At 41.0% G+C, this 19616-nt stretch overlaps 2 protein-coding genes, 1 long non-coding RNA gene and 10 other non-coding genes across 23 annotated transcripts in view; 11 read left to right on the forward strand and 2 right to left on the reverse strand.

The window, feature by feature from the left end:
• The window catches only part of ZBTB37 (zinc finger and BTB domain containing 37), a 29777-nt gene extending 28540 nt beyond the window's left edge, over positions 1-1237 (reverse strand). For 3 of the 5 annotated variants that reach the window (XR_009219863.1, XM_058540033.1, XM_058540037.1), the window contains exon 1: positions 1045-1230. The gene's annotated coding sequence lies outside the window, so the exon portion shown is untranslated. Of the gene's footprint in view, positions 1-1044 lie in introns of all 5 variants that reach the window. The other 2 variants (XM_058540034.1, XM_058540035.1) reach the window with 2 other exon arrangements.
• Positions 1238-2007: 770 nt separating this feature from the next.
• On the forward strand, positions 2008-6374 carry LOC131404883 (uncharacterized). 4 transcript variants are annotated; one of them, XR_009219867.1, is made up of 12 exons: positions 2008-2025; positions 2812-2864; positions 3054-3086; positions 3287-3328; positions 3657-3688; positions 4017-4067; positions 4352-4393; positions 4582-4611; positions 4799-4851; positions 5593-5623; positions 5818-5857; positions 6303-6374. It is a non-coding gene; the product is annotated as an uncharacterized LOC131404883 (long non-coding RNA). The 4 variants fall into 4 exon arrangements; XR_009219865.1 differs by lacking the exon at positions 2008-2025 and adding an exon at positions 2185-2227; XR_009219866.1 differs by lacking the exon at positions 2008-2025 and adding an exon at positions 2214-2231.
• Positions 2449-2528, forward strand: LOC131405083 (small nucleolar RNA SNORD74). Its single transcript, XR_009219942.1, has one exon. It is a non-coding gene; the product is annotated as a small nucleolar RNA SNORD74 (small nucleolar RNA).
• LOC131405038 (small nucleolar RNA SNORD75) lies at positions 2926-2987 on the forward strand. The gene has a single exon (XR_009219904.1). It is a non-coding gene; the product is annotated as a small nucleolar RNA SNORD75 (small nucleolar RNA).
• Positions 3139-3219, forward strand: LOC131405072 (small nucleolar RNA SNORD24). Its single transcript, XR_009219932.1, has one exon. It is a non-coding gene; the product is annotated as a small nucleolar RNA SNORD24 (small nucleolar RNA).
• On the forward strand, positions 3504-3571 carry LOC131405091 (small nucleolar RNA SNORD77). The gene has a single exon (XR_009219951.1). It is a non-coding gene; the product is annotated as a small nucleolar RNA SNORD77 (small nucleolar RNA).
• Positions 3886-3946, forward strand: LOC131405084 (small nucleolar RNA SNORD44). Its single transcript, XR_009219943.1, has one exon. It is a non-coding gene; the product is annotated as a small nucleolar RNA SNORD44 (small nucleolar RNA).
• LOC131405037 (small nucleolar RNA SNORD78) lies at positions 4213-4277 on the forward strand. Its single transcript, XR_009219903.1, has one exon. It is a non-coding gene; the product is annotated as a small nucleolar RNA SNORD78 (small nucleolar RNA).
• On the forward strand, positions 4651-4735 carry LOC131405074 (small nucleolar RNA SNORD79). Its single transcript, XR_009219934.1, has one exon. It is a non-coding gene; the product is annotated as a small nucleolar RNA SNORD79 (small nucleolar RNA).
• Positions 4896-4977, forward strand: LOC131405085 (small nucleolar RNA snR60/Z15/Z230/Z193/J17). The gene has a single exon (XR_009219944.1). It is a non-coding gene; the product is annotated as a small nucleolar RNA snR60/Z15/Z230/Z193/J17 (small nucleolar RNA).
• LOC131405082 (small nucleolar RNA SNORD47) lies at positions 5662-5740 on the forward strand. Its single transcript, XR_009219941.1, has one exon. It is a non-coding gene; the product is annotated as a small nucleolar RNA SNORD47 (small nucleolar RNA).
• On the forward strand, positions 6159-6235 carry LOC131405073 (small nucleolar RNA SNORD81). The gene has a single exon (XR_009219933.1). It is a non-coding gene; the product is annotated as a small nucleolar RNA SNORD81 (small nucleolar RNA).
• A 9400-nt stretch (positions 6375-15774) lies between the features above and the next one.
• The window catches only part of DARS2 (aspartyl-tRNA synthetase 2, mitochondrial), a 31291-nt gene continuing 27449 nt past the window's right edge, over positions 15775-19616 (reverse strand). For 3 of the 4 annotated variants that reach the window (XM_058540045.1, XM_058540042.1, XM_058540044.1), the window contains one exon: positions 17916-18950. In XM_058540045.1, the coding sequence (XP_058396028.1) occupies positions 18736-18950 (215 nt within the window). In that variant the 3' untranslated portion in view covers positions 17916-18735. Of the gene's footprint in view, positions 16314-17915; positions 18951-19616 lie in introns of those variants that run through there. The other variant, XR_009219868.1, reaches the window with a different exon arrangement.

Raw genomic sequence — 19616 nt, forward strand, 5'->3', positions numbered from 1 at the left:
CTTTCCATTTCAAACATATTTAAAAATATTATTTGGTAAAATTTCAAAATCTCCAAGCAAAAAGAGATACCTTCCTTATGTTTAGATGTGGGAAAAAAGTACCAACAGGTTTTTCAGTTTAGGTTTCACAGTGAGACACTGTTCAAGTTAACCGAAAAGTGATTGTTAGACTTCTAAAAATTCGAGCTATGCCCATACTTTCCTTACTAATAAGCTATGCAACATCAAAACAGAAGGTCAACAGAATAGAGGGGAAAAAAGCGGTTGTGACAGTTTTTTTTTTTAAATGTTAATCATAAGGTATTTGCACACCGAATATAACATCCTGTGACAACTACTCTTTGGAGGAGGAAAGAAAGAAGCTTTTTGAATAAATGTAATTATATTCTGGTGGGTTGATTAGATATTGCTCTTAATATTTTACTACATAAGTTATGTTTATTATTTTATAAAGTGACTAATATCCCACATGACACATGAATGTAAGCCAATATTTCTAAGCTTAAGAGTCAGAGCCCCCCCAGAAGGGCTTTGGGTTCAGAAGTCGGAGGCAAACTACAGGTTAGGAAAAATGCCACAGCTGTGTCAGGACTTAATCAAGACGCAGAGAACCGGAAGAAGTTCACTCAGATTCGGAAAGGGTAGGTACAACTGCCTCTATCTAAATTCAAAGTTGGGAATTGCAGGGTGGTGGTGATACTTTGATTCTGAAATTTAGTTCCCCAGAGCTGCTAAGAAGTTGAGCATTTACCAAACATGGCCAATGTTTTTACATTAAAAGATTTTTAAAAACTAGCTAAAACACTAAGCCTATACCTGCATCTGACAGTCTTCAGTGGTTGCAAGTACAGTCTGTATAAACCCCAATAGGAAGACATTGACTCGAGTCCAGCGTGTTTCCACTTATCTATAAACTTATAAGGACCTGCAACTTCAGGAACTTATCCTGACAAGCTCACAGTATTGCCATGAATTTACCACACACTCATCAGTAAATAGGGAAGTGTATACACTGCTTTCAAGAACAACTTTAGCCAATCTGACCTTTTTCCAAAGCGTTTTTGTTTGTTTTGAAACTTTTAATCCAATAAGAGCCTCTGTCGATGCCATCATGAATTCAGATGTGTTTATTTTGGAGCCTACACCAGCGCCTTTTTTGTTTGCTCCTTCCGGCAATTCCCCAGTGAGGAGGAAGCCCCTGGAGTAAGGTCTTTCTCTACCGTCGGCACTGGAAGGGTGAGAGCTGTAAGAGGGAGAATCGGGAACGGCATGGGGTTGGCCACTCCGGTACTTGAGCGGCTTTCGTCCGCGTTAGGGAGCGTGGGGAGCGGGGCACTGGCTGAGGGGGGAGATGTCACCGAGGCGCGGGGTAGGGGCGGGGAGCAAGGCATGGGGCCGGGGAGCGAGCAGTCAGGTGAGGGTAAAGGACCGGGAAGGGGGCGGCGCCCCGGGACCGGGTCTAGGCGGTAGACGTAGGCGGGCGGGGAGCTGCCCAGAGGTGGGTGTGTGTATCTGGGTGTGTCCGGGCTCCGGTGGGGGAGGGGGCCGCCCATCCCGGGGTCCTGAGGGAGGGGCCCGGCGAGGGGGCGGGTCCGGCAGCTGAGCCCGGCCCGGGGCCAAGGGGGTGGAAGGTCTCCGGGTGCCTTGAGGGGGTCTGAAGGGAAGTGGCTGAGCGCCCTACGAGCAGGCTGCGGCGGAGACCCAGCAAGGCGGCCCCGGTGAAGGGCAGCGGGACCGGCGTGCGGGGCCCAAGCCCAGTCAAGGAGCAGCACCTACCTCCGGGGGTGGAAATGGGCCGGAATGGGCCGGAACACCGTCCCGGAAGTGAAACCCCCCACTCCCTCCCCCGGAGCGGGCGACGTGCCGGAAGGAAATCGCTCACCCTTACACCGCCCCCCTCCCCCCCCGCCCCCAGCGCTTTCCGTCCCTCGCGCCCCCTCCCCTCTCTTCTTTTCCTTCTTCGTCCGTAGGAGGGCGGGAGCCCTGCGTCACGCGGGTGATCGTGTCCCCGCCCACAATGGCGAGGTGGGGGCGGGGCCCAGGGGGCGGGCTTAGAAGCCGGGAAGGAGGTGTGGCTGGGGGAGGGGGCGGAGACTGGGGGAGGCGAGGGGGAGGAGCTGAAGCAGACGCCAGCAGGGGGAGTGCGTCATGACGTAGTGGAAAAGAGTCTTTATATACAGGAGCCTGGACGCCATCTCGGTCTTTTGAGGCTGGGAGTTGGCGGTTGGTATGTGCGTGTTCATTTTGTGGTTGCTAAATGGGTTCTTGGTTCGAGGCTTCCAGCCCTTGGCTGTCAAGGCACCTTAAACTGGGTGGCATTTGTGGGCTAGTCGCAAGCCTTGGCGGGGCTCACAGACGAAGATGGCGTAAGATTGCGGGTTGGGTGGTGGTGCGACCTAAACTCTGCTGGGGTGGTTGGGGCGGAAATGCGGAAAAACCTCGGCTCGCGTGCCCTGCCTCTGATGAAGCCTGTGTTGGTAGGGACATCTGAGACTGTTGATGAATGCCAACGTCTCTGATGGCAGTGCATGCCGAGTCACCCGAGTGGGCCTTGCTTAATGACTTGGGCCGCTTGCTCTCAGGAAGGCCGGTGGATGGGGGAGACCACGTGGTTCTCAAAATAACTGCATTCCGCAGCGCACCATCATTGCTGTCAGTGGTTCTTAACCTTACCTTTGTGCAGTGCTCTTTGATGACAACATGTTAAGTGCACCTTTTACAGTCATGACATTATGGGTGGTATAAACTACTTGCATAGATAATACAAAAACGACACAATGAGAATAAAGGTATCTCTAATGTTTAACCTAGGAATGGTGCGAGGCACGAATACAATGTGGCTTTTGATGGCGTTTGATGGACAGGTAAGAAACGCATAAATACAGTGGGAAGAATGAAATCTGCTTAGAGGTGGTCTTTATGTTAAGCCGGTGATGGTTTAAGAGTAGTGGACAGAAGGGATTTCTGAAAAACTGTCTTCTGAGGCTTAAATACTTAAGACATGAATGTTGAACGTGGCTAACAGCATGTTTCATTAGATAATTGTTTTCTAGGTCTGTGCCAAAGGGATGACAACACCTGCTGGGGTAAGTTACTTGAATTCCCCCACAAAGGAAAGTTAAGTGAAAGTCCTGAATGTGCCACAATGATGACATTTTATTTGCTACTCTTGACTGTAAGAATGACGAGAATTAAACCACCATTATCCTAACTGAGGCACACAGAATGGTGATTTGGAGAACACTGAGATTGCACCTGAGTTTACATGAAGCTGTTTTCTTCCCAGGTCCTAAAGCACAAGCTTCACACACTAGCCATGGGCAGGCAGGTGAGAAGCTCTTCTATAGTTTCTATTTACCCGGTACTTTGCAGTTCTTTTTTAAGAGATTACAGATGGCCAGATGAGTGCTGATGCTTGCATTAGGGTTTTCCTCCCTTTTTCAAATCTGAACTTCTGCACTCCATATTTTATATGTAATGCTGAGGGAAACCTGAAGAAACAGATACTATGATGGTTGCATAGTTCAGCAGATGGAATCGTGAAGAGATAAACCATTTGTCTGATGTATCTGGGATTTTTATAGTAAAACTGATTTGCTGTTAATAGCGTAGGTGCAGAGTACTACTACTACTACTAGCTTTTTCTTTTTTTGCAGACATTAAACAGAATTAGCTGGAAGTTAAAGTGGTAAGTAAAATTATAATCAAACTAAACATCGGTAACTGGGCAAAGTGACACAAAGTGGCTCTTGAGTGTTGCCTTCTAATGCACAGGAAACACTCATACCATGAAGCGCTTGAACGGTGTGCTTAAAGGCATTAAAGAAATGCCAGGTCTTTGTCCTGTTACTGTTCTTAAGGTGCTGTCATAATTTGTAAAAGCAGCCTGTATGATGATAAGCAAATACTGACTGAACATGAAGGTCTTAATTAGCTCTACCTGATTTCAGGCATTTTTCAGATTTGTGGGGAGAAAATTTATGTTTGGCTATTATAAAACCACTTTTATTTTTTAGGTGGACTTGAGTCTTTGACATGTCTGGATGGAGGCTTTATTTTTTTTTTTGGTAAGTGTTAATGTTGAAACATTTTAGTAGGCTTAAGTGTTAGTGAGAACACTGATCAAGTTGGATGCTTAGCTACCAAGCTACTAATTATGACTTAGCTCCTATGTTTAGTGAATGCATGTTGAGCATGCTCTGAATGGGGTTTTTGTAATGATGTTGATCAAATGTCTGACCTGAAATGAGCATGTAGACAAATTTAACACTGAAGAACCCTGTGACAAATAATCATGAGAAAAATTTAATGATATTTAGCATTTTAATGAAAGATCTCGTTTCTCTTCTAGCTGCTGCATACATGCTTTTTATCCATGGATGGCTTGCTTGGGGTAAGATATAAATGGTTGTTTGGCTCCCGGCACTCAGGTTTATATTGTTTCTGAAATGTGCTGGTCTTAGTAATTGTTGGCTGTCTTAATGTTTCTGTGTTGCAAAGCCACTGGACAGTTGTGAGAAGTAAACAGGCTTTAATATTCAGCTATTATGAAGTATATCTAAAGAATTACCTCTTTTTTAGGTACAGATGTTGGACACCTTTTATGTAAAGGTATGTGTTCTGTTAATCTTACATGGTTACTAAGCAAGATGCTGTTAGTGATGATTTTTGAAAATAACAGATGGGAATCTCTCTGAAAAAGAATGAAGATTAATTTTTAAAAACTGAAACAGTACCTGGAAAGTTTTAGAAAGGTAGCTATTACTACCTATTACTAAACTGGACTAAATTTCTGCAGGTGTGAAGAGTTGGGTTGTCTACAAGTCATGGAACAAGGAATTTTAAGCAAAGGTATAGTAGTCCCAAGTTTGGGTCTTACGTGGAGTGGTTTAAAGCCGATACAATGATGATAACATAGTTCAGCAGACTCATGGTGATGAGCAATGTCAAGTCTTTCGCTCCTATCTGATGTATCCGGCTGCAACAATCCTATAATACCCTTGAAAAGGGAAATTAGCCATTTATTGTCCCACAGAAAATGTTTGGAGGTTTGGACAACTGAATGGCTTATACAAATGTTCTGTGCTGTTTTAATTTCAGGATTAAGAATTCAGATTTAGAGATGCACAGGTTTAGCATATTTTTTTGAGGAAATTTTTATGGCACATACGTTAATCTGTAGATGATGCCAGAATGAGTTATTTAGCTGTTTGTAATTTTTTTTTTTTGATTAATAAACATGTTTTAGAGCAGTTTAGAGTCACAGCAAAATTGAGCAGAAAGTAGAGTTCCCATATACCCCCTCTTCACACACAGCCTCACTATCAACATCCAGCACCACAGTGGGATTTTTGTGCCAATCAATGAACCTACGTTGAGATGTCATTATCACCCAAAGTCTATAGTTTATATTAGGGTTCCCTCCTGGTTGTACATTCTCTGGGTTTGGACAAATGTATAATCCCATGTGTCCACTGTTGTACTGTACAGAACAGGTTCACTGCCCTGAATGTTATTTTTCAAAAAGTTAAAAATGGGGGGAATTAAGTAGGCAGTGTTTAAATGAATGGCTTTTTTTCCCTCTTTAAATAGGCAGACCTTCTGTTACTCTGAAGATTTTAAGGTAAATCAGTCTTTGGTATATATGATAAGTTAGAATGTAACCTGTGATGTAATGATTCTGCCAAATGAAATAGAATGATATCACTTATAAAACCGTTCCATTTTTGATTCTGAGGTTACTTTACTAACAAGTAACAGGTTTTGTATTTTGTTTTTTTTTTTTTACCACGAGTAACATGTAATCTTTACTTTTAGGGCATTTATGACAGCACTTATGCAGCTTACCAGTTGAAAGGTGAGTCTTAAAAATATTAGTGCTGGGGCCGGCCCGGTGGCGCAAGCGGTTAAGTGCGCGCGCTCCGCTGCGACGGCCCGGGGTTCGCTGGTTCGGATCCCGGGCGCGCACCGACGCACTGCTTGGTAAGCCATGCTGTGGCGGCGTCCCATATAAAGTGGAGGAAGATAGGCACAGATGTTAGCCCAGGGCCGTCTTCCTCAGCAAAAATAGAGGAGGATTGGCGGATGTTAGCTCAGGGCTGATCTCCTCACAAAAAAAAAAAAAAAAAAAAAAAATATTAGTGCTGTTGTCTTAACTACAGAATACATGATGATCTCACCCCAACTTGAACTCTCTCACTGATTACTTGATGATGATAAAAGATCTGATATTCTGTGTACTTCAGATAGAATTAGAATTGAAATATGGAAACATGACTAAAATGGCTTCTTTGTTTTTGCAGGCAGCTGGATGGATGCTTATGGGATAGAAGATTAAAACAACTTTCAATTTTAATAAATTTTTATATAAAATATCTGATCAAGTGTGCTTATTTCAATTTAATGGAATGAAGGAAGGAAAATAGAACATCTCGGTGATTAAGACCCTAAGGCATTAGTTGAACATTATAGTCAACATTTTTGTGTGTATTTTACAGGATGTCTTAGGCTTAAAAGTGCAGTTTGTGCTGAGGAATAAACTAGCCCTTGTATTTAAAATATGATACATCTGTTGAAATAGTAACATGATCTTGAAGGATGGGCTATATATTTTGCAGAAATTGTCTGAGGGGCTGAATTTGAAGTGACTTGGTCAATTTTTGCTGTAAATTCTGTATCTGAAGTCACCCCTGAAAACTTAAACAGTGCTAGCTTGAGGCTGGAAAAGCAAAAGATGAATTTGATCATCTTTGCTATGGAAGAAAGTGTCCACAGAATGAAAATATTAACACAGTAACCTCAGTGGTCCTCTTACTGTCCCAAACTGGAGCAATTGAACCATCAAAATACATGAGTTTATACAGATAAAATTGCAAAGAATAAGCTCTTAGAGTGGTAGAAGGAACGCTGGAATTGGAAGATCTCTATTTGCTCTAAGTACTATGGTAATGTGTTTCTGGCAAGTGCGGAGATGCCAAAATTGGTGGGTGTAAGGGAAGCGACTGGTCTCAAAAAGTGATCTCTCCCAAAAGATGCATATTAAAAGGAAAGAAAGCCTAGAAAAAACTGGGGACAAAATTTTAAATGAAGTGTAAATACCACTGTGGTTATAACAATGTCCTTGTCTTTTAGAAAATAAGAGTACTAGTTATGCAAATAAAATTCTGGGCGCATGCACTTAGTTAAGTCAATGAAGACAAGGGGATTAGTAAACCAGTGGGTTGCCAGTTAACTGCTCACTAAATTCCTGAAGGAACCATTAGCTCTTTGGCTTCTGGCAACATCCAAAAGTGTAAGTAGTCAATACTTCCTAAAGAAATTGCAGCTCACTTCCTAATTTAGCCCTTGGAAGTGGGTAGGAACTTTGAGTTGCTATTTCTCCTTGGACTTAAATATTTTTGATAGCTTAAGAATTGTGAGTATTGCAGATCTTAATGTGGGTAAAAAATGGCCATTCCTTTCTCCAAATATTAGAGTCTGTTGGTAGAAGTGAGTTCTGATGCAGAGTATGAGAATAATTCTGTTTCAAGCTCTGTTAGCTCTAGCCACATTAACATCCATACTGTTTGAAGTTTGTTCAGGCTTTTTATACTTGCTGTTTGCCTGCAGGAAAGGTTCAATATCCATGTTACTTTCAGTGCCTGGTGCCTACTCAAATGTCTCCCCTCAGCTCTGAGACAGAACCACCACCGCCCCCCTCTAGCTCTTACCCTTTATTCTTCATACCACTCCCACTTCTTGCTCTTAAGTATTCATATTTTTCCACAACTAGGATGTCAACTCTATTAAAGATCTGGTTTGTTGCAATATTAACAAGCCTGTGATTCAGTACTGAAATAATTGCAGACAGATGATCTTTGAGACCCTGTGGAGACTGAGCAGATGCCAAGACTGAAGATGAAAAAATACCCTGATTTTGAAATGGGAGAAATATATTTCAGCAAAAATAGGCAGTGAAGTAGCTTCTATCATGAAGGTCCACGGCCTGGATGACTGCAGTTAAGTGAATTCATGGCTGATTGAAAACTATCCACAAAGATAACTATTGAAACATCTGAAGGGCCATCTTCAGTATACTAGAAGCAATCCTGTCTTGTTGAATAAACTTGAATGAAGAAAGAAAAATAGCTATTTTTTGAATGCCTACTACATGCTAGGTGTGTGTTCTAGTTCATCCTTTTTTTTTTGAGGAAGATCGGCCCTGAGCTAACATCTGCCAATCCTCCTTTTGCTGAGGAAGACTGGCCCTGGGCTAACATCCATGCCCATCTTCCTCCACTTTATGTGGGACGCTGCCACAGCATGGCCTGAAAAGCGGTGCGTAGGTGCACGCCCAGGATCCAAACTGGTGAACCCCAGGCCGCCGCAGCGGAGTGCGCACACTTAACTGCTTGTGCCACTGGGCCGGCCCCTATTTCATCCTTTTAATCAAGTTTGGAATTAACCTCCATTTTATGCATAAATAGGCTCAGAAAGGATAAGAAAGTTACCCGACCCCACACAGGTGGTAAGTGGCAGAGTCAGAATATACAGCAGCATATCTTGTTCCTAAGGGACAGAATTAATACAGTGAAGAATAATTATCTTTGAGGACTGGAAGAAAGGACCAAAACCACTAGATGAGACACTACAGGCAGGAATATTGAAGTCTTTTGGTCTGAAAAGTCCGAAAGACATACTTAGAATGGGGGAAAGCTGGCTTGACTGAAGATTGGGGAAAACTTGGAGGTTCTATGGAGCACAAACTCAATGTTATCCAAAAGTGGGACTGGGGTGATTTAAAAACAACAAAAAAACAAACCCTAATGTGACATTAAAACTCTGGCACTGAATGGGGAGGTTGGACTACTCGGTTAATCTCTGAGATGCTGACCAATCCCAGGAACTTGTAATTCTATAACCCGTCACACAGTGCTCATGCACTGGGGGTGGCGTGGAAGAACGGAGTGTGTAGCGTGCTGTTATACCACCGGTAACTTTAGTTCAAATCACTGATTCCCAGATTTATACTTCCAATATCATTCATTTGATTTGGCCCCCTGGGAAATTACACCCATTTACTGAGATCCCAGGTAAATTATTTTCATGGAAGAAAATGGAAATAACCCATTAGTTGACCCCAACCCCACCACAGAGTCAACAAACGGCAATTCTAGTTTAGTGCATGATCTGTTTCACTAACTGCATGTCCTGCCAAGCATATTAAGAAATGATTTCCATGTACTTAAGTTCTCAAGCTGGAAAGCTGGGTTTCATAACTCAAAACCAGTGCTTGTTTACCCTTCAAATGTCACAGCTCTTAAGATACATAGTTTGACTTCTTTTTTTCATCTTTTATAAAGCTGTACATTTAAGTGTTTTAAAGGGATCCTCATGCTCTTGAAAATCCCTGGGCTTAGAAATGACAAATTGTATGCTTCCTTCTTCCCTCCTCTTCCAGATGTAAAACTAGGGAAAGTGTTGGTGTACTGTGCTGTACAGATGATAAAGCTGAGACTGGACTCTTGTTTAACTGTTCTTTAAATGACCTATTCATCCCAAGCCATCTTAAAAACAAAGAAAGGGGCCGGCCTGGTGGTGCAGCGGTTAAGTGCTTGTGCTCTGCTTCCGCGGCCCAGGGTTTGCAGGTTCGGATCCTGAGCGGCATGGACGCACCGCTTGTCAAGCCATGCTGTGGCAGCGTCCCATATAAAGTAGAGGAAGTAACGGATGTTAGCCCAGGGCCAATCTTCCTCAGCAAAAAAGAGGAGGATTGGCATCAAATGTTAGCTCAGGGCTGGTCTTCCTCACACACACACACAAAAAAACTGAAAGATAGATCAATGCTTGCTATGAATTAAGCTACCATCAGCAACAGGCAGCTGACATGTGAGGGAGTATCTGCTTTAGGAGACCTTCCCTATTGGTTAGGTTGGTCCTCAGGGCCTCTTCTCTGCCTGGCTTAATCTAACAACTTACCACATCATCTCAATATGATCCGTTTATGTATTGGTCTCCCCTACCAGGCTAAAAGCTTCTCCAGGATGGGGACCACAACTGATTGATCTTCATGCCAACGTCCCCTGCCCCAGCTCCTAACCCGGAGCTTGGCACATATTGGTCAATTATCCATTTAATAATTCACCAAAAAGATGTTTATGGGGCACCTACTATGTGCCAAATAGTGTCTTAGATGCTCGGAATAGATACTGCAGAGAACAATGCAGACAAAATAAAACCCCTGCCCTCCTGGAGCTTACATTCTAGTGGGGGAGACAAAATAAATAAGTAAAACAGCATATCAGATAATGTGGTCAGTGCTACAGAGGAAAAATAAAGCAGGGAAAGGGGGGCAGAGGGTGCTGGTGAGAGGCAGGGCTCACTCTTTCAAATGTGGTTGTCAGGGAAATCTTCACTGAAAAGGTAGTGTTTGAGCAAAGACTTCAGGATATTATGGAGGGAACAATGCACCTATCTAGAGGAATACTGCCAGGGGACAGCTAGGGCCAAGGCCTGGACGTGAGCTCATGCTGGTGAACACCAGGAGAAGGACGCCAGAGTAGACGGAGCAGAGGGAGCGAGGGCGAGCGCAGGAGGAGATGGTCAGGAGGTAGCAGGTTATGGAGGGCTTGGGAGGCCACTGTAAGGACTTTTCTCTGAGATGGGAAACCACTGTAGGGTTTTGAGCAGAGAAGTGACATGATCTGGGGGGTAAGCAAGATTGTTAGGAAGCTTTTGCTGTAATGTAGGCATTAGAAGATGGTCACGTGAACCAGGGTGGTAACCTGGAGGTGTGAAAAAGTGTCAGTTGCTGGACATATTTTGAAGGTAGAGGTGACAGATATTTGAGACAAACAAGTTTCTCCAGACTCGCTTTCTTGATCTCACCATAAAACAGGACTATTACATGTTTACAAGATGACTTTGGAATAATGTCTGGAAAAAGGAATGTTACTCGCTTCTAATAGCTACCTTTATGTGGTGCTTCCTTTACGTCAGGGACATATGTCAGGGACTGTACTAGGTATTTTCATATGACATCTTATTTGGTCTTCACAGCCCTGAGGAAGGGACCTGAGACACTGTGTAAGGTAGAACAAAAGATTTTTTTTTTCTACTATTTCTAAGCTCATGTGTAATTCTGACGCTAATGCAATATGGCCTTATTCATTTTTAGGGTGTTGGTATTGGGTAGCATGGTGGAAAAGACAGATGCTTTTATACACAAATGGCAAAACAATAATGTTTCTGATAACAGTGAGAAAAAGGCCCCTAAAGAAATGTACTGTTCTGTGAAGGTAATTTGAAGTTGTTCACATCTTGTTTTACTTTGGTCTTATTGTCTTTCTTCCAGGCATTGAATCCAAGGCTCTGATTAGTGGTCAAACTCAGCCCCATTAGATATGGAACAATTAAAGACAGGTCTAGCAATGAGGCTTCTGCCCTTGACTTTCTGTACAGTCTCAGGCAAGCTGGAATTATAAGCCATGGATTCTAGACTCAACCTTTAAATGACTATTGGACAGGGCAAGAGGCTTAAATTTGTATAATGTGTCCCAAGCATTCACCATCTCAGTAATCGAGTTTCCATACATACAAAGGTCTGTTTCTGGGCTCTCTAATCTGTTCCGTTGATTGACCTGTCTGTCCCTGCACCAATACCTGTTAATCACTATAGCTTTATCATACTTCTTGGCATCAAGTGAAAATATTCCTTCACCTTGTTCTTCCTCAGGTACAGACAGCAGTTTCTGGCTACGCTTGGATCTTTGCTTTTCCACAGAAATTTTACAATCAGCTTGTCAAGTCCCCTCTACCTCCTAAAAAAAGAAAGAAGCCCCACTGGGATCTGAATTGAAATTAATTTTTTGTATAGTTTTAAAAATTATTCTTTACAATGTGATAATATGATTGACATACAATAAACTACACATATTTGAAGTGTATAATTTGCTGAGTTTTGACATACGTATACAACTGTGATACCATCACCACAATCATGATAATGAATACATTCAAAAGTTTCCTTCCAACCCTTTTTACTCCATTACGCCTTCCCATCTCCCCTATCCCCAGGCAACTACTCATCAACTCTTTGTTCCTATAGGTTAGCTTGTTTCTAGAATTTTATATATCTGTCAGCTGTCATACGGTGGCAGCTGCGTACTGCTGAAAGCTATGCCACAGGTATTTCTTTTTTTTTTTTATAATTTTATTTATTTATTTATTTTTTCCTCCAAAGCCCCAGTAGATAGTTGTATGTCATAGTTGCACATCCTTCTAGTTGCTGCATGTGGGACGCGGCCTCAGCATGGCCGGAGAAGCGGTGCGTCTGTGCGCGCCCGGGATCCGAACCCGGGCCGCCAGCAGCGGAGCGCGCCCACTTAACCGCTAAGCCACGGGGCCGGCCCGCCACTGGTATTTCAAACACCAGCAGGGTCACCCATGGTGGACAGGTTTCAGCAGAGCTTTCAGACTAAGAAAGACTACAAAGAAGGACCTGGCCACTATGAATAGGACTCTATGAACAGCAGGGGAGCATAGTCTGATAGAGCGCTGGAAGGTGAGAGGACGGTGCAAAAAGACTGGGCAGGGTTCCACTCTGCTGTACACAGGGTCACTAGGAGTTGGAATCAACTCAACGGTATAACAACATAGAATTTCATATAAACAACACCAAATGTATTCTTTTTTCTCTAGCAATTGGAATTGAATTTAATCTATACAACAATTTGGGAAGAACTGACATCTACATTGCATCTTCCAATCCATAAATATGGTATCTCACTTTTTCTGTTCCTTTTTTGTCTTCTCTTTTCCTTTCTTTCTCCCTCCCTCCTCCTTCTTTCTTTCATTGTTTCTTTTCTTTCTTGTTTTCTTGCCTTCTTTTGAATTGTTTTTCATTCCGTTTTGAATTGTTTCTCATTCTGTTTTTTTTTTCACTCTTCTGTGGAAGTTATACACTCTAATTCTATTCTTTTAGTAGTTACCCTAGCCATTTTAATATGAATATTTAGCTTAAAGTCTAAAATAATTAACACTTTACCTTCCTCCTGAAAAGTATAAGAACTTTAGAAAGATTTAACTTCAACCACCTCACCTGGATTCATATACCATTTTGTTCAGTATTTTAGTTCTATTTTGCTTTTTATTTTTTTGCCGAGGAAGATTCGCCCTGAGCTATCATCTGTCCCCAATCTTTCCCTTTTTTTTTTTTTGCTTGAGGAAGAATCACTCTGAGCTAACATTTGTTGCCAATCTTCCTCTATTTTATATGTGGGTCACTGCCACAGCATGGCCACTGATGAGTGGTGTAGGTCCACACCTGGGAACTGAATCCGGGCTGCCAAAGTGGAGTGCGCCAAAATTAACCACTAGGCCACTGGGCTGGCCCCTATCTTGTTTATTTTTTATCTTACAACTTAGATATAATTAATACTGCCAATGTTTGTTTACATTTACTCATAAATTTACTATTTTCTTTCCTAATCATTCCTTCTCCCATCTTTAACTTTCCCATATGGACAGGGTTGCTGGATAAAATATAAGACACCAAGTTAAAACTGAATTTCAGGTAAACAACAAATATATTTTTTAGTATAAGTACATCCCATGCAACATTTGCAATATTTGGGACATACGCTAAATTATTTGTTGCTTAGCTGAAATTCCACTTTAACTGGGCTTCCTCTATTTTTATTTGCTGAATCCGGCAACTCTACTTGTGGATTATTTTTCCTTCTTTCTAAAGCACAACCTTTAGAAATCCCCTTAGAGAAGATCTATTAGTTGTAAACTTTCTCAGTTTTTGTTTATCTGAAAATGTCTGAAATTACTGAAGATCATATGCAGCCATATAATTCTAGGCTGAGAGCTATTTTCTCTGAGCACTTTGAAGACAGTATTCCACTGTGTTCTTGCTCCCACTGTTACTATTGAGAAGTCAGCTCTTGGAATGATTGTACATTACCTGTCTTTTCTCTCTGGCTGCTTTTAAGGTTGTCTCTTTGGTTTTGGAGTTCTGTAATCAAGGTGTGAATTTAAAAATAATTTATAGTGCTTGAGCTTGGCTTGCTTTCCTCAATTATTAAATTCTCAATCATTATTTTGAATAATTCCTGTCTCCCATTTCTCCTAGTTTTTCATTTTGGCATTCTAATTAGACATAGTTAGTCCTTCTTACTCTATCCTTCAAATTTTTCAAGCTCTCTTTTGTATTTTCCATCTGTCTCTCTGTGCTGCCTTCTGAGTAATTTCTCCAGGTTTATCTTTTTTTTTTTTGGTGAGGAAGATCAGCCCTAAGCTAACAAGCGTTGCCGATCCCCCTCTTTTTGCTGAGGAGTATTGGCCCTGGGCTAACATCCGTGCCCACCTTCCTCTACTTTACATGGGATGCCGCCACAGCATGGTTTGACAAGTGGTGCATCAGTCCTCACCAGAATCTGAACCTGCGAACCCTGGGCTGCCTAAGTGGAGCATGTGAACTTAACCACTACACCACCGGGCTGGCCCTAGGTTTATCTTTCAGTTCATTAATTCTTTTATCAGCTATGTCTTTTTAATTCATCTATTGAATTTTAATTTCAATGATTATGTATATCATTTCCATAATTTTTATTTTGCTCTTTATTTTTTGACCAAATTTGCTTCGTCATTTTTATTAGTTCTTATTCCTTACTCACAGGTTTGATTCCATCTTTTATTTCTATAAATACCATACATACTTTGCTTATTGTCAGACTCTGATAATTCCAATACATGAAATATTAGCAGATCTGATTCTGTTTGTTGTGACTGCTGATAATGTCTGATAATGTAGCTTGTTTCCTTGTATGTTTTGTGATTTTTTTTTTATTGTGAGATTATGTTCCTTGGAACTTTATATTCAGAAATTCTTTGAGGATTCAGTTTAAGGTGTTTTCATCTAGAGACAATTTTGCATTTGCTTTCATCAACCTGGAAACACTTTGAATCTCAGCTTGGAAAGTGTTCAAACCTGCTAAGTGCCAGCTTGTGGCTGTTACTACTCAGAGTAGATGTTTTCCCCCATTACTTAAAGAACTGTGATGAGATCAGTGGTGATATTAATCAATGTGATTTTTTTTTTTTAATTTTAATTTTCTTTCTTTCTTTCTTTGTCCGCAAAGCCCCAGTAGATAGCTGTATGTCATAGTTGCACATCCTTCTAGTTGCTGTACGTGGGACATGGCCTCAGCATGGCCAGAGAAAGCGGTGCGTCGGTGCGCGCCCAGGATCTGAACCTGGGCCGCCAGTAGCGGAGCGCGAGCACTCGACCGCCAAGCCACGGGGCTGGCCCTCAATGTGATTTTTAGATATTGTATAATGAAATGCGTCAACATTTGGAAGATTTGCAGTGAACCAATATTTTCCAAATGATTGATGTGTGGTGTTACAAAATCATGCATAAAAGCTGTATGCAAAATATAAGACCAAAGGACTTTAAAGAATTTCATCAATATGATTTCAGATTCCACATTGCAACTTACCTTTGAGGAACCTGTCAAATTTTGGTGTAGTATCAGACAGGAATATCCATAATTATCAGAGAAGGCTATTAAAATACTCCTCCCTTTTCTAACTTCATATTTATGTGAGGCCCAATTTTCTTCATATATTTCAACCAAAACAACATATCGCAACAGATGGAATGCAAAAGCAGATATGCGAATCTAGCGTCTTCTATCAAACCACACATCAACAAGATTTGCAGAAATGTAAAACAATGTCACTCTTCTTACTAATTGTTGTTTTGGAAAATAATTATTTTTAAAATAAAAATACACTATTTGTGTTAACATGTAATGGGTTCATTATTTTAAAGTGAGTAAATAAATATTTAAGAAATTTTAATTCCTAAGAGAGCTCTTTGGGGTCCTCAAAAATTTTTAAAGAGTGTAGGTGGTCCTGAGATCAAAAAGTTTGAGAACTGCTATTCTAGGTGAAGAAACAGGAGCCTAGAGAGGTTAAACGACAGGGCCAAGGTTGCACAACTAGGGAATGGTAAAGCCAGGAATTAAATCCAGGTATGTCCAACTCAGACCAGTTCTTTCTCCTAAGTTCACTGTCTCAAATACAGAAGACTGACTCAGATGTGCACTTGTTGGATGACTTACACATGCAACTGTTAGATATCCCATCTAATATTTTTATTGTGTACCTTTTTATTTCTTGTGTTACAAAGTAACTCACTTTCTTGAAATAAGAAAAAAGTATCCTTAAGGAAGCATGTTGAGGATGAGTTATGCTTAACAAAAAATCAGCAGCAAGGAATGCAGTCAGTATCACAGACAGTTCTGGTTCTTCAGAGGGGGATTCTGGGAAAAGACAGAGCAGCTGTATAGATGCACTGTTTTATTCAACTCAAGAGCCAAAGAGCATAAAACCATCCCGTCAGACTCATCATCCGACACATCTCTTCCCAACAAGGAGAAACTGTTCATAAGACAGAGCTCTTGTAAGACAAAGCTCTACTGATAGCTAATAATAACTAATGATGTTGTAGCTGGCAGTTGCTTACCTTGTTTTTAAAACTTGCAACCTAGGACAAATCTAAATTGCCTACGAGGTTGGGGAGATTGGATTTGAAATAAGACTGGCTTCCAGTTTACAATTAGTTCATGCATTCCAAAATCCTGGTCGTGTTGTTATCAACTTTATCAATAAGTAGTTCCTTAACTTTTGAGAAAATATTTAATTTAAAATTTCAACGCACCTCAATGATGAAGATCTAAAATAATGACATTTCCCTGGATTTCAGAATAAGCATTTTTTTTTTTTCTGACAGGCAGGACTAAAGAAAAGCTGAGTAATGCCCAAAGTGATTAGGTCTCTGAGATGCCAGAATGGGATTGTCTAACATCTGGGGACATGGGACCTTTGGCATTTGTAGCCTAGAAAATATTCTCTGGATTTTGGGTGTCTTCTATAACTCATTCTCAGGATAGAAAGACAATATTTTGGTCAGAATTAGGCTCTACATAGTGAAGTGTGAATTTATTATATTTAGGAATTAGGTAATGTCCATGTGGGATAAACGGATGTAAAACTGCATTTTCCTACCCAATAAAGAGCATTTCTAGAAATTCTCTCCACTGAGAAACGGAGTTAGACACCATTTCTCACCATCAGAACCCTGCCAACAAGAGTTTTCTGGCTCCGGAGTACACCCACAAATGGGGAGAGGTTGGGGTAAAGGACAAACTTTAGGGAAAAGCTCCCCCTAAAGACGAACTAGCTTTCTGCAGTAGTGAAGGACATTCACACTCAGGAGCATCACAAATTGGACCTGGAAGTGAAGTGGATTTTATGTTCAAACAGAAAAAGATTATAGTATCTCATTGCTTGGAGCACTGAGAAAAACAGGCAGGGATATAAGACCGATACTTGGTGTTTATAAATTATAAATCAAAAGAATGCCAAAAGCAAAGGTGGAGATAAGTAGAAAAGAATAATTTCATCGATCAAGGCCTTGTCCCCATTTTATAATTATTATTATTATTTTTTTGTTCCCTTTTTCTCCCCAAAGCCCCAGTAGACAGTTGTATGTCATAGTTGCACATCCTTCTAGTTGCTGTATGTGGGATGCCGCCCCAAGCATGGCCAGACAAGCGGCGCACACCCGGGATCCGAACCCAGGCCGCCAGTAGCGGAGCGCACACACTTAACCGCTAAGCCACGGGGCCAGCCTCTATAATTATTAATTAATTATAACCTTTTATTTGTGTCATCAGAACGGATAAGAAAATTATAGTGAGCTAGAGTCCACTTTTTTTAGACACTAGAGCTTCAGTGTTCACTTTTTTATACATTGAGGTTGGTCTAAGGTCAATTAATATTTTCAACTGCTTATGAGGGAAAGTTATTCAGAGATTAATGATTATTTTTAAAAGTAGAAATATAAACAGAATACTGATTCATAAAATTACTGTTTTTCTTTTACTAATAGTCTTGTTTAATCTTAAACTATAAAATACACATAGATATGTCTATATCTGTTTACAAACGGATAATATCATTATCTTACATTTGTGGAATGCTTTACAGTTTTTCAAAGCATTTTCACTCGCACTATCTTCCACATACATCCTCTCCTCTGATCCTCTCCTCTGATTCCAGCAAGAAGAGCCCTGTGAGGCGAGCAGGGCAAGTACTGTTCGCATTTCATGCTGGCGGGAAGGAAGGCTAGGAGAGGTTTATGTAACTTGCTCAAGGTGAAACACTAAGATTGTGTGACTTTCATTTCAGTGATTTTTTTGCATTATATCATGTTGCTTCTCACTATATTATGTTGATAATTGAAATGTCACTATCCAGTTAATTTATAGGATTCTCTTGATGAGGCTGGTTGAACTGACCTCTCTATCAACTGACCAATCTAAAGGGGCAAGCATTTTCCCATATTTCACACATGATTTGATTACTTCTGTCCTAGGTGAACAATCTACAGTCTGGGCATGAAAAACATGATTAGAAAACACTAAGCCATTATATTACTCCAATAAAGAGCCATCTGTCACACCTCTCCAAGTAAAAAGAAACTTCAGAAAAGTCCCAAACAAAAAAATCCTAATAATGCATGTTATCAAGTCAAAACTGGATACCTTCTATCTGTTTCTTCATTGTGGTGAAGAATGTTGCCTGGATTCCTTTCTCCTGAAGACCCGACTGTCAGACCTGTGGCAGAACTCTGGACCTGATTTCAGCCTTGGGGAAGCACAGAGAACAAAACTCAAAAGCTCAACTTTCTGGATGGTGTGGATGATCCAATGGGCTCTTTTCTGTTTCTGAGTCTGCTGGCCAGGAGACCTGGATATGATAGGGCTTCAGTTCCTCAGGAGGGATAGAATCTGGGGCATTGCTCATGAGGTCGTGTCCCCGGAAGGATTTTGGGAAGGCTATGACATCTCTGATGCTTGGTGCTCCGGTGACAAGGCATATCAGTCTGTCTAACCCTGTGAGTTAAATACAAAGTTAAAAGAAAAGAATGTAATCTAAGGTTGGGAGTGACTTAGTTTTCCTATAAAGGTTGTAGAGAACTTTTAAATACAAATCTTTAACAAGTCACAGCCAAGCATAGTTCCCTGTCTTTTTAGGGAACTTTTGTTTGTTTGAGAGGTTCTTTTCTAGCTCATTCCAGAAAAATGCGCAGGACTAATATTCACATGCTACTGGGATTAATAAATGTCACAGCAATTAATAAGCCCTTAGCAAGGGCTTATTAAAGGTTGAACAGAATTAGGTGCTGTGCAGGGCATTCCAAGAATACAGAAGAAAGCCCCTGTTGTCGAGGGCCTATAATCTAGGTGAGTTTCCTAGAATTTCTCACACTCCTCCTAGCTTGATAACACAAGCAAGGTAAGCAATCATGGCCATCAGACAGGCAGTGAATACTCTGATTGTTGCACGAGCCAGATACCATGCAGCAGTGCTTTCCTGACTCCTATGAATGCATCTGTGAGCCCCCAGGGTTTGACCAATATTTGCTTAAGATGCTGCAGTTTTATTTTATTAAAAAATCTTTCAAATGCAAATTATCAGCCAAGTTTTATCTTTATAACTGGAAAAATATATTTTAAAAATATATCGTTGAAATGAAAACACAAACTTAAATTTCTGTA

Source organism: Diceros bicornis, chromosome 4, assembly GCF_020826845.1.
Source record: "Diceros bicornis minor isolate mBicDic1 chromosome 4, mDicBic1.mat.cur, whole genome shotgun sequence".
NCBI classification, from domain to species: Eukaryota; Metazoa; Chordata; class Mammalia; order Perissodactyla; family Rhinocerotidae; genus Diceros; species Diceros bicornis.